The sequence below is a fragment of the Malaclemys terrapin genome, chromosome 1 (genome assembly GCF_027887155.1).
Source record: "Malaclemys terrapin pileata isolate rMalTer1 chromosome 1, rMalTer1.hap1, whole genome shotgun sequence".
NCBI lineage: Eukaryota > Metazoa > Chordata > Testudines > Emydidae > Malaclemys > Malaclemys terrapin.
The window spans coordinates 216,309,258-216,321,986 of record NC_071505.1 but is presented as its reverse complement, the minus strand read 5'-3'; the positions used below and the strand labels follow the sequence as shown (position 1 = coordinate 216,321,986).

The window sequence follows — 12,729 nt, the reverse complement described above, 5'->3', positions numbered from 1 at the left end:
CATTGAGTGCCTTGAAGATAAGGGCCAAGACCTTGAACTTGGATTTGATATTCTATGGGTATGGAAAGCCAGTATAGAGTGTGGAGGACAAGTCTGGTGTGCTCATGGTGGTAGCCAGTATTGCTGAGTAGATGCACTGCAGCGTTCTGTACTAGAATCATAGAAATGTAGAGCTGAGAGGGACTTTGAGAAGTGCATTTGAGAAGTCATTAAGTCCTCCTGTGCTGAGGCAGGACCAAATAAACTAGTTAGGGATTCCTAAACACTGAAGGCTTCTTTCCCAGGAATATTGCATTACTGTAGTAATGCAGCCAAGAGATGCTGAGGCATGAATAACAGAGGCCAAGTAATCATTCATCAGATGGGATGCTGTTTCCTAGCTCAGTGGTTCTCAACCAGGGGGCCATGAGGCAGTTTCAGGGGGTTCACAAACCCAGCATCCCCTATGAGCAGAGTTGGGGGGAGATACAGGGGAGGTGTTGCTGTTCCCCCCAAACTGCAGTGCCTTGCCCTTGGGATTGCCCCACTCTGGTTAGCTCCACTTACACTCCCCACCTCCTCCTCTCCTTTCCCCCCAGAGGCCCCGCTCCCTGGCCAGGTCGGAGTCAGGAAGCCAGTGTAGGGCAGCTGCTGCTCTGGCTGGTGCCAGGGAGTGGGCAGCTGCTGTGGCATTAACCCACTCCCAACCCGTCTCCTCCTCCTGCTGCTTGGGGCTGCGGCTGCTCCTCAACTCCCAGCCCCCTTTGACTGCTCATGCAACTGGTAAGAACTGCCTGGGCAGGGGGACCTGGCTTTGGGGCTGGCAGAGCACTCAGGGAGCAGCAACCCTCCCAACACACAGCACCTAGCTACCCTTCTCCTTGCACCCTGACCTACATCCCTGCCTGCACTCTGAGCTACACCCTGCCTGCACACAGCTCCTAGCTACCCTCCCTGCACCCTGAGCTACACCCTACCCGCACACAGCCCCTAGCGACCCCCTCCTTGCACCCTGAGCTACCCCCTGCCTGCATACAGCCCCTAGCTACCACCTGCCTGCACCCTGAGCTGCCCCCGTCTGCACACAGACCCTAACTACCTCCCTCCCTGCACCCTGAGCAGTTTTCAGGCTTTTTGAACTGAACCCTCACTTTGAATTATAATTTTTGGTTGCACTCCCTCCACCCAGACAGGCTGTGGACTGTTTTTCTATTAACCATTCACTGTTGGTTCATTAAGCCCAGGGCCGGCTTTAGGAAGTGCGGGGCCCGATTCGAACAGTTTCGACGGGGCCCCGACAGGGATGACTAAAAAAAAAAAAACACGTAAAAAAAACACGTGGGGCTTGTACTCACCGGGCTGCGCTCCTAGTCTTTGGCGGCGGGTCCTTCACTCGCTCCAGGTCTTCGGCGGCACTGAAGGACCCGCCGCCAAAATGCTGCCAAAGACCCGGTGCAAGTGAAGGATCTGCTGCCAAAGACCTGGAGCGCCGCCGGGTGAGTAAAAAATTAAAAAGGTGCCTCTAGCCAGGGAAGGGATTCTCTGCCACTTGCCCCCCACTCTGGGCGGCCCTGCCACTGGGCGCGGGGCCCTCTTAAGCGCGGGGCCCGATTCGGGGGAATTGGTGGAATTGGCCTAAAGCCGGCCCTGATTAAGCCCCATTTTAGTTTATTGAATGATTGAATTATCTTATACAAAGCACTCAAGTGGCATTTTTGGCAATAGGTGGTACTATTTAAAAAGGATTTTGACTGTAACACATATCCAGTAAAAGAGTGTCTTAAAAAAAACTCCAACTAAAATAGAAACATATGAATGCTGTCTCCAAATCAGAAATAGTATACACAGAATGCACAGCAGCTTTTTTTGTCAGGAACTCCCCTTGGTTTGACTTCATAGGGAAGGTGGGCAGCTCTGGTAAGGATGGCTGGCTGAAGCACTGCAGCCAAATGCACATACAAAACCACCGCCAGGCCAGCGTTAGAGGGGCAGCAGTGAGAGTGTGACAAGTATAACGGTTAACTAAGTTACATTAGCCTAGTCTGATTTTCAGCGATGCTGAACATCCCCACCACCTTCCAGTGAAGCCGAGGATGCGTGGGTGTCCAGTACTTCAGAAAATGAGCTAGGTTAGTCTTGTGGTTATGGTATTACCTTGGGAGTCTGTTCTAGGTTCCCTGCTTTGCCACAAACTTCCTCTGTAACCTGGCCTGTCTGTGCCTGAGTTCCCCAACTGTACAGCGGGGATAATGGCACTTCCCTACCTAACAGGAGTGTTGTGAGGATAAACACATTGACGCCTGGCAGGTCCTTCAGACACTCCATCCAAGGGGACCACCTAAGCACCCCACAGCTAGACAGCCAGGCCCTCAGTCACTAAAGATATCCTGAACATTTCTGACAATGCAAAGGGGGGGAGCCGAGCTAAGAATCTAGGGGCTAGAGCGTAAGGTTTGGGGACTGGCCTAGGGTCAGGTGGTTACAGCCTGTATCACACACAAAAGGCTGCCCCGGCCTTTAGCTCTGACCCAGGAACCCTTCACTGACCCCAGTCTTTCCCGAGTGATCGGAGGAGCTTGGGCAAAGCTCCCCAAACCTCTCCAGGCCGGCAGAGCCTTTTCCCCCTGGGGGTCGCCTCGCTCTCCCTCCTTCCCTTCCCAACGGGGGTGGCTGGCAGCAATTTCTCCTCTGCCGCCCCTGGGGCAGCTGCGCGCTTCCCCCCACCGCTGCGGCCGCTCTGCCCCGCTCAAGGGTGCTGAATCCGGCGCCCCCTCCCTTCCCGCGCCTCGGCGTGTCCCTGCTGGCCAGCCCCAGCCGTGACACTGCGGGCTCCGCGGCGAGCCGGCTGGGCACGTCCCGCTCTACGCCTGCGGGGGCCGCTGGCGGGCGCGGGCTAAGCCGCTGTCTGCGACAGGGGGGGAGGGAAAGGTGCTGACTGAGCGGCTCGCTGGCCGGCCGGCAGCCGGAGCACTGCAGAGCCGCACCGCGGAGGCGGGGGAACGGGGGCGGCACCTTCCCCCTTTGCAGCGCCGCCTCCTCGCTCCCCGCAGCTCCGCACTCCCGCCGCCCGTCTCCGCCGCGGCACCGCAGCCCCCGCCCTATGGACCCGGGACCCGGGGGGGCAGCCGCGGGGGGAGCGGGGCTCCTCCTGCCCCTCAGCGACACGGAGCAGCAGCGCTACTCCGAGCTCTTCTCGCTCTGCTGCTCGCCCGCGCCCGAGGGCGGCTCGGCGCCAGCCCCAGCCGCCGGGGGGAGCAAAGTGGGCGACTTGTTCAGGGCATCGCAGCTCCCTGCGGACACGCTGCACCAGGTGGGTGAGCCAGAGGGCGGGGGCGCTCGGCTGGCTTGCACCCCTTCTGTCCCCCGGGGGGGGCACTTGGGTACCCCAGCCCTTGTGCCCCACTAAAGGGGAAGGGTTGGCGGGATTTCCAGCTCAGCTGAATCCCCTGTCCTGGCTTAGCCTGCTCGGCGTGGGAGGAATTGGGGGGTGTATCAGGTGCACCCTGGGGAGAAAGTTTCCTCTGCCTTTTGTTCTTGTTTATTTGTGTCACTCACGCGCTCTTGTCTTCTAGTTATACTGTGTTTTAATACGAAGTAGATAAGCCCGTGGGTTTAAGCAGACAAGTGATACCTCTCGAGAAAGTTGGAAAAATATGTGTAGAACTTCCCTGGGCTGTGCATTAAAATCCTATCACAGGGTGAAACTGTCTGGAATGCTGGATTTGGGATTTTAGTTGTGTGACAAAAAACGAAAGGTTTTTTTTGTCGTGATCTTTGTCTTTTAAAAAAGAAAGAAAGAAAAGAGGATTTAAATTTTCATGAGTATTGTTGGTAAGATTGTATGCTGTGTGTTGTTGCTTTTAAAAAAAATGTTTAGGTTGTTCTGAATTTAGCTATCCAGAAAAGTTAAACACTACTCAGAGTATTGTATGCCACTGAATCTATATGTGCTATTTAACCATCTAATATTTAATGCATTGTAAGTGCTAAGTATTCTGAATATTTTTATTATTATTAGGATTCTGAGATTTTAAACTGGAATGGAGTATTTGGTAACTTTAGCTAGTTTAACCCCTCTTCTTTTACTCTTTCAATAGTCTAGAGAGTCTGAAACAAATGAAAAACAGGAGTACTTGTGGCACCTTAGAGACTAACAAATTTATTAGAGCATAAGCTTTCGTGGACTACAGCCCACTTCTTCGGATGCATCCGAAGAAGTGGGCTGTAGTCCACGAAAGCTTATGCTCTAATAAATTTGTTAGTCTCTAAGGTGCCACAAGTACTCCTGTTCTTCTTTTTGCGGATACAGACTAACACGGCTGTTACTCTGAAACTTGAAACAAATGAGTATCCCACTAACTGTTGAAAGTGTATAGTCAGCTGAAGACTGTTTACTGTTTGCTATATAATTCTCTGCTACGGGCCTTAAAAATATTTGTAGCAGTAAACTTTGCACTGTCACAATTGTACATAGCATTTTTTGAGACAGCTTTGTATTTGACATGTTTTTTTTGGCAAACACAAATATGTAATCAGAACTTTTTTTTTAATCTGCCCTAAACTGTCTTGTAATATTGCGATAGTTGTTCAGTAGCTGCTGTTTCATTCACTAGGTGTTTATGTATTAGCAGTGGGTGATATGAGCCCTTTGTACTGTTTGCGCATCAGTGTACATGAACAGTCATTCGGGATCCCTTGGGATGAATGCAAGATTATTTGTTATCCTTTGGGGGTCTATATGCAATATTATTTATTTTTACATAGACTAAGACTTTAAACAAATTAAGTATTATCATAAATTTCATTAGACATATTCCTAGATCAGCTTTGATTACCAAAATAAATATAATAAAAATGTGGTGTATCCCAGGTTTATGAATCATACTGAGAAGATTTTTTGTGACAATCCCTGAATAAAATATAAACAATACAACATTTAAAATGTATGTAAATACAAAGAGTAGACAATTATATTATGTATGCTTACAAATGATATGTAGAGTAAGCAGGTCTTAATTCTTCTTTTCCACCTGCGGAATAGTAATTTTGATTAACTCAGTCTAGTAGCACACTCCGGTTAGTAATTAAACTAAACCTAGGAAGAAAAACACCAAACTTGTATTTTGTTGTCAAGAATTTAAGAAATGTTGTTATTCAGAAATCCTTGTTATATATCAAACAGAAACAAATAATGTCAAGACTAAGTTGACAAACAGGTATAACTGGCCATGGCCTGCAGGGACTAAACTGTGTCGTTTCCCTGGAAACAGTCAGGCCTTCTCTTAATGAGCATTTAATTTGGATTTACATAATGTCCAGGAGATTCTGAAGTACAATAGGGGAAGTTACTTCCATGACCAGATGCCCTCCACTGTTCCAGGTGCTGCTTACTTAATAATATCCAGAGAAAAAATGTTGCCAGTCACTTGTAGTACCACTGTTGGGAGTCAAAGGGTGTGTCTACACTGCCCACTCACGGTGGTATGTAGAGTACACACACTGCATGCCCCCCTGGCATGGGTATAAACAGCAGTGTAGCGGGTGAGACACTGCTTAGGTGAGGAGGGTACAGACACGCCAAAACCTTAGGGTGCATACCCTACATGGCTCTCTATGCATCCAAGCAGTGCCTCCCCCTTCTACACTGATATTTTTTAGCAGTGTTGCCTCCTGCTGTCTTTCCACTGCTGGAACTTTCTCCACTGCCAGAGCCTTTTACTGCCATGTCTAGCTATGCATCGCAGCGTGGACGCAGCCTGCATTCTGCTACAGTGTGTAGCTACAAGTATCCTACACACTGCTACAAGTGTAGACAAGGACAAAGTGTGTTTGGATCTGCCATGATTCAGTGGAGCTCCTTATGAATGCTTGCAGGAATTCACTTACCTGGATCTAATTGCAGGGTTCTGGCCTTAAATTTACTAACATTTGGGAAAGAGGAAAAAGAATTTCAAACAAGAAAGAATGCTTAAGGAACTTATTTTTAAAAGGAAAACTGGATTGATAATCTTGAAGTTACTTATATAAATCAAATCTATTATTGATTTTTCTTAATACATTTTTATTCCATATCTCTTATTTTAGCATAGTATATTAGCACCGTATCGTTTGAGTGTGATTTATTATAGTATTGCACGCAGTTTCTTGTTCTGGGACTGGCAACGTTTTGTGATTTTTACTTGTTTATTTTAGAATTCTTTCCAGGTCCTTATGATGTACAGAGAGGTTCATTCATAAACTGGTTTATAATTGACTTTGCTAGTACTGCTTGTGTGAGTAAACTTGCATCCTGCAATTGGATCCACACAAGCGAACCCCTGCACACTTGCCCTGCCCCAGTGACTTCAGTGGGGCATCCATACAAGTGAATCCTTGTGCCTGAATGGGTCCAGTAGCAGGATCTCGCCCTTTGTGCTTGCAGGATGAGTCCCCCCTAAATTAGCAGTCTGTTATAACTACAGGCTTTGTAAAAGTTGTTCTTGTGACCATATTTATAACAATTGAGGCAGGCTTTATCATCAGTGTCCCAAAGTTTTCCATAGAGATGGGCTTTCTGGGGAGTTTATGAAGATGGATCAAAAGATAACAGTAACCAAGAACTTCATAAAAAAGAGAACTGAAAAAGTAAAATTGCTTTCTGTGTCATGTTCAGATAAAAATAATTAGTTAAGTCAAATATTCTGTCTTTCTAGATCATCTGTAGTAACAAGACCCATCTTCATTAATTCACAAAATCAAAATATGATCAACCCCAAACTACAGTTTTGTAAGTCTTTTCACAATGCTGAATTTCTTAATTGGCTATGGATCAAAGCTTAACTATAGTTTATCATGTTTTAAAATCTAGTTTCTCAGAGATTTTCTCCTCAGGTTTTATTTACAGTTAATGAAAATAAAGAAATTCTCAAGTTCAGATTCTTACACAGAACACTACTTCAGTCCTCTAATTTTACTCTGAATTCTCTCTGTTGGCCATGCTAGCAACCACCTCCATCAAAGGTGTTAGCTGACATGTTGAAACTCCAGGAAAAAAAAATAATCTAACCAAGAAAAACTTTGGAAAGTTGTTGCAAGAAAAATGTTATAGTTGGTTTTCTGAATTATTTTTCACTTTGCATGCTTTAAGAATGATAAAAACAATTTGATCAGTTTTTATCCACAGAGAATACAATGCTGGAAACATAAAATAAAACAGTGGTGTATAATATGTGGTTGCCAGTGATAAAGGTTGCACCCATTTTAGGAAGAGGTGGCTAGCTTGTGTTAATAGATAACTCGTTTGTTTTGAAATAGTTGTTTGACAACAGGACTTTTACTTTTTTTATTTAAAGGAAGTTTTCGTGCTTAGTATGCAAGCTTTTGTACTGCCTCATGGAGCTAGTAGTACTGGTTGTCGTTGCCATGTAGGAGACATAGATTGGAATCCTATGCTCCAGTTCTGGATTGCAGTTAAACTGAGCTCTGCATAGGCCAGAACGAGAAGATGCTTTATGTAATGTTTGCGCGCCTCAGATTCTGTAGACAGATAAGTAGACCCTCCTCCTGCCCCCTGGGCCTCCTACGATAAAACAAAATTAACAATAAATTATAAAAAATAATATAATTTCTCAGGGCTCTACAGATAGGGAATGGAGAAGTCTCCAGCCTGACCTAGAGTAGCTGTAGGGATTGCTCTAATTTATATTGTACCGCTATGGCAACCTCAGGAAGCATCGGGTAGTTCATAATAGCTAGAAGGCAGTATGTCCTGGCCTGCTTCCTTCTCCCTCCTCTCAGGAGGCCACCATGCGGTGTGAAGTATCAGGGGGTAGCCGTGTTAGTCTGTATCTACAAAAACAACAAGGAGTCTGGTGGCACCTTAAAGACTAACAGATTTATTTGGGCATAAACTTTTGTGGGTAAAAACCTCACTTCTTCGGATGCATAGAGTGAAAGTTACAGATACAGGCATTATATACTGACACATGGAGAGCAGGGAGTTACTTCGCAAGTGGAGAACCAGTGTTGACAGGGCCAATTCAATCAGGGTGGATGTAGTCCACTCCCAATAATGGATGAGGAGGTGTCAATTCCAGGAGAGGAAAAGCTGCTTCTGTAATGAGCCAGCCACTCCCAGTCCCTATTCAAGCCCAGATTAATGGTGTTAAATTTGCAAATGAATTTTAGTTCTGCTGTTTCTCTTTGAAGTCTGTTTCTGAAGTTTTTTTGTTCAATGATAGTGACTTTTAAATCTGTAATAGAATGACCAGGGAGATTGAAGTGTTCACTTACTGGCTTATGTATGTTACCATTCCTGATGTCCGATTTGTGTCCATTTATTCTTTTGCGGAGGGACTGTCCGGTTTGGCCAATGTACATGGCAGAGGGGCATTGCTGGCACATGATGGCATATATAACATTAGTAGATGAATTGACACCTCCTCATCTATTATTGGGAGTGGACTACATCTACCCTGATTGAATTGGCCCTGTCAACACTGGTTCTCCACTTGCGAAGTAACTCCCTGCTCTCCATGTGTCAGTATATAATGCCTGTATCTGTAACTTTCACTCTATGCATCCAAAGAAGTGAGGTTTTTACCCACGAAAGCTTATGTCCAAATAAATCTGTTAGTCTTTAAGGTGCCACCAGACTCCTTGTTGTTTATGTGGTGTGGACTGTGGAGAGACTCAGCATTAGGGCCATTTTGATAATTCTATGCCATTTAGAAATCTTCCTTATGCTGCAGGTATATTCAATGGGGTTTGGTTTAAAATGGTTTTGGGACTTCTTTTGCCCGTAGAGCTGGCATACAGGGGCCACAGCAGAGGCTAGAACATGTGCCCTAATCTCTTGTCTCTAAATTGCTGGCTTTCTGGGGTTTGTAGTTGTGGAAAAAGTGTGATAATTCTTTGAAGGGGCAGGGAACCTTATACAGCCATTACTTTTCTGGTTGATCACAGCATAACATTTTGAGCTTGAAGGGAAGTTTCTTCCTTCCTTTCTTGCCTGTAGTGCTATGGCTTGTGTAACAGGAGAAAAAAAGAGGTAGGGATGTTGTCCACAGAAATCCATCAGGTAATGTAGATGAAGTAAAATTGATATTGTCAGAGAGTGAAATGCTAAAAGAGGAAATGCTGGGGAAAAATGAATTGCTAAGAAACATGCAGTCTCATTAAAATCAGCTACAATGCTGGGGAAATTTGTTGCATACTTTTTTTTTTTTTTAATTCTTAAATGGTGTTAGTCAGTTTTGTGAATTATACCAGTAAGCCTCACTTCAGTAGTAGAAAAGTGGTTGAAATTAGGATAAAAATAGAATGATAAATCACCTAGATGAACAAGATATAAAAGGGAGAAACCAGCATGGTAAACTATGAATCCATGCCTCTATCATTTACCAGAAATCCTTGAATGTGCCCACAACATTTTCATAAAGGAGACTGTTGACATTATTTATTTAGAGTTTCAAAAAGCCTTAGATAAAATCCCTCATAGGAGGCTTTTAAGATAACATTGTAAAATATCTGGTTGCCCCTAAGGTTTGTACTAGGACCAGTGTCTGTTTGTTTGTTTGTTAGTTATCTGGAAAAGGAAGAGGACAGAGAAGTGACAGAATTGATTTAGGTTAATCAGGAGCAGAGGAACCTGAATAGCATCAGACAGATCTAACAAAGTGAAGTGAATGGGCAGCACGATGGCACATGGAAGAAATTCAATGTTTACAAATACAAAGTAATGTACACTGGAAGGAATAGTTAGTGCTACGCATGCACATTACTGAGCTCTAATTAATTGTAACCACTTGGGGAAATATTGTGTGCAACTCCCTGAAAACATTTGCCCCATGTGTAGGTCCAAAAAAGCAAATAGACTGTTAGGATTGAATGCTATGTTCATTTCTGGTCATCCTGTCTCAAAATAAATAAATAAATAGGTCTCCAGCAACTGGTGACAAATGATAAGAGGCAGAGAGACACTCCTGTAGAGGAGAGGTTGAAAAAACTGGAACTGCTTAACATTGAGAAGAGAGAGGGTTATACAAAATAATGAATGGTAACTTATCTAGGCTCTCCTACTTGTCCTTTTTCATAATACAAAACCAAGGGGATATAATGAAACTAAAAGGCAGTAAATTTAAACCGGATAAAAGTAAATTATTAATTGTGGAACTCATTCACACAAGATATCAATGAGGCCAAGTGCTTAGTATAATTAAAAAAGGCTTGCCATTTGTATGGATATTGAGAACATCTATGATCAGGATTTTTTTTTTTTTTAAATGGGGAGGGGTTGAGAGAGAAATCGTTATGCTTCATAGAATCATAGACGTGCAAGAGTGGAAGGGAGCTCAAGAGGCCTTCTAGTCCAGTCCCCTGCACTCAAGGCAGGACTAAGTATTATCTAGACCAGTGGGTCTCAAACTAGGGCGGCGGCTTGTTCAGGGAAAGCCCCTGGCGGGCCGGGCCGATTTGTTTACCTGCTGTGTCTGCAGGTTCCGCCGATTGCGGCTCCCATTGGCCGCGGTTCGCCGCTCCAGGTCAATGGGGGCTGCAGGAAGGGTGGCCAGCACGTCCCTCAGCCCGTGCCGCTTCCTGCAGCCCCCATTGGCCTGGAGCAGCAAACTGCGGCCAGTGGGAGCCGCAATCGGCCAAACCTGCAGACACGGCAGGTAAACAAATCGGTTCGGCCCGCCAGGGGCTTTCCCTGAACAAGCGGCAGCCCTAGTTTGAGAACCACTGATCTAGACCATCCCTGACAGGTGTTTGTCTAACATGGTCTTACAAATATCTAATGATGGAGATTCTACTACCTCCCTAGGCAATTTATTCCCGTGGTTAACCATCCTGACAAGAAATTTTTCCTAATGTCCAATCTAAACCGCTCTTGCTGCAATTTAAGTCCATTGCTTCTTGCCCTATCCTCAGAGATTAAGAAGAACAATTTTTCTCCTTTCTCCTTATAACTTTTCTCCCTCCTCCTTATAACCTTTTATGTACTTGAAAACTGTTATCGTGTCCCCCCTCAGTTTTCTCTTCTCCAGACTAAACAAACCCATTTTTTTCAATCTTCATTCATTCATTCTAGATTTCTAATAATTTTTGTTGCTCTTCTCTGGACTTTCTCCAATTTGTCCACATCTTTCCTGGAATGTGGCACCCAGAACTGGACACAATACTCCAGCTGAGGCCTAATCAGCGAGGAGTATAGTGGAAGAATTACTTTGTGTGTCTTGCATACAAACTTATGCTGCTAATACATCCCAGTATGATGTTTTCTTTTTTTTGCAACAGTGTTACACTGTTGATTCATATTTAGCATGTGTTCCACTACGACCCTCAGATCCGTGTCCTCAGTACTCCTTCCTAGGTAGTCATTTCCCATTTTGTATGTGTACAACTGATTTGTTACTTCCTAAGTGTAGTACTTTGCATTTTTCCCTTATTGAATTTCATCCTATTTACTTCAGACAATTTCTCCAGTTTGAGGGCAAAAGCCAACCACTAATTGATAAAGGAACTACCTTCCAAACCATTATGTGTGGAATATTCGATCATTGTCCACTATGGGGTTTCTTGCACCTTCCTCTGAAGTACCTGGTTCTGGGCACTATTGGAAACGGGAGACTAGATTAGATAGACTGCTGTTCTGATTTGGAAGGACAGTTACCTTTTCGAGAAAAGTTGAATAGTGTATTTTTCTGAAGGTGTAGACATAAGCAGTGGATCTGCCAAAGTGTCAATAATATTTCATCAGGTTTATACTCCCTGAGTGTATTGAAATATTGATACTACACATATTAATTGCTGCATAACAGGTGGCTGTTACGACTGTTTTGCAGCATTTCTTTCTAGTCAGTCAAGTGTGACCTGATTTTAAAAGTACTGCAAGCAAGCAGTGAGTACAGCATCTGCTGTACCATTGCACGATGAGAAATTCATTTAGTTAGACAAATAAAGAATTTATATTTGCATGGTGTATTTTATGTAGTATTACTCTGTATTTCACAAAGAGAAAGGTGCGTTTTGGCTAGCTTAAATAATCACTATTAATCTGTTTTATTGAAGACATTGAGCAGAGAATCTGGGGGACAGGAGATTGGAATCAAATGTTTGTAAGATTTGTAATTTCTGTAATGTGTGATTAGAGAGATGGGACTGACAGGGGTATAGCTAGTCAGAATAGCTAGTAAGATTCACCGTACAGACATACTGGCTATATGATATGCTTTAGTCTTACACTGTACTGTAATTTTCACTTTATATTTTATTTCTACTAAGTCGTTATGATGTAAGAAAACCTTATTTGTAAACTAAACTTTTGTAAATGTATGAGAGATTTTAGAGTTACAGACTTAAAATATTTTACAAGCACATAGCTAATATTTTATAAAGAAAAGTGCATTCTTTCAAATTTTGAATCAACAACCTGCATTAATTTGAGCTCCACAGATTACAAATACTAGTTGTATGATGGTACTGTAGTTGCACAAATACTGCATTTTTGAGCTGGAACTGTCCTTGTAGTTCTGTGTAAACAAAGTATTCAGACAAATTATATTGCTTTTCTTCTACATGCCTAGTAGGTTAATTTATCTTTATGGTGACATGTTACTATGGTTACCATGAGTTGTTTGACCACAGTGTTGTGTTAAAAGCAGAAGTGCAAATAGATTAAAAAAAAAACCTCTAAGTCTGATATTCTGGGTGAAAAATGGCAGTAGTTTAGTTGGTTCTTAATTTTAAACTGCAGAACTGTTAGGTAGAGAG

The 12,729-nt window shown here is 43.8% G+C and overlaps 1 protein-coding gene across 10 annotated transcripts in view; it reads left to right on the top strand.

Annotated features, from left to right (window-relative positions):
• Positions 1–2,963: 2,963 nt before the first annotated feature.
• The window catches only part of REPS2 (RALBP1 associated Eps domain containing 2), a 138,307-nt gene continuing 128,541 nt past the window's right edge, over positions 2,964–12,729 (top strand). For 9 of the 10 annotated variants that reach the window (XM_054006994.1, XM_054006966.1, XM_054006930.1 and 6 more), the window contains exon 1: positions 2,991–3,289. In XM_054006994.1, the coding sequence (XP_053862969.1) occupies positions 3,080–3,289 (210 nt within the window). In that variant the 5' untranslated portion in view covers positions 2,991–3,079. Of the gene's footprint in view, positions 3,290–12,729 lie in introns of all 10 variants that reach the window. The other variant, XM_054006985.1, reaches the window with a different exon arrangement.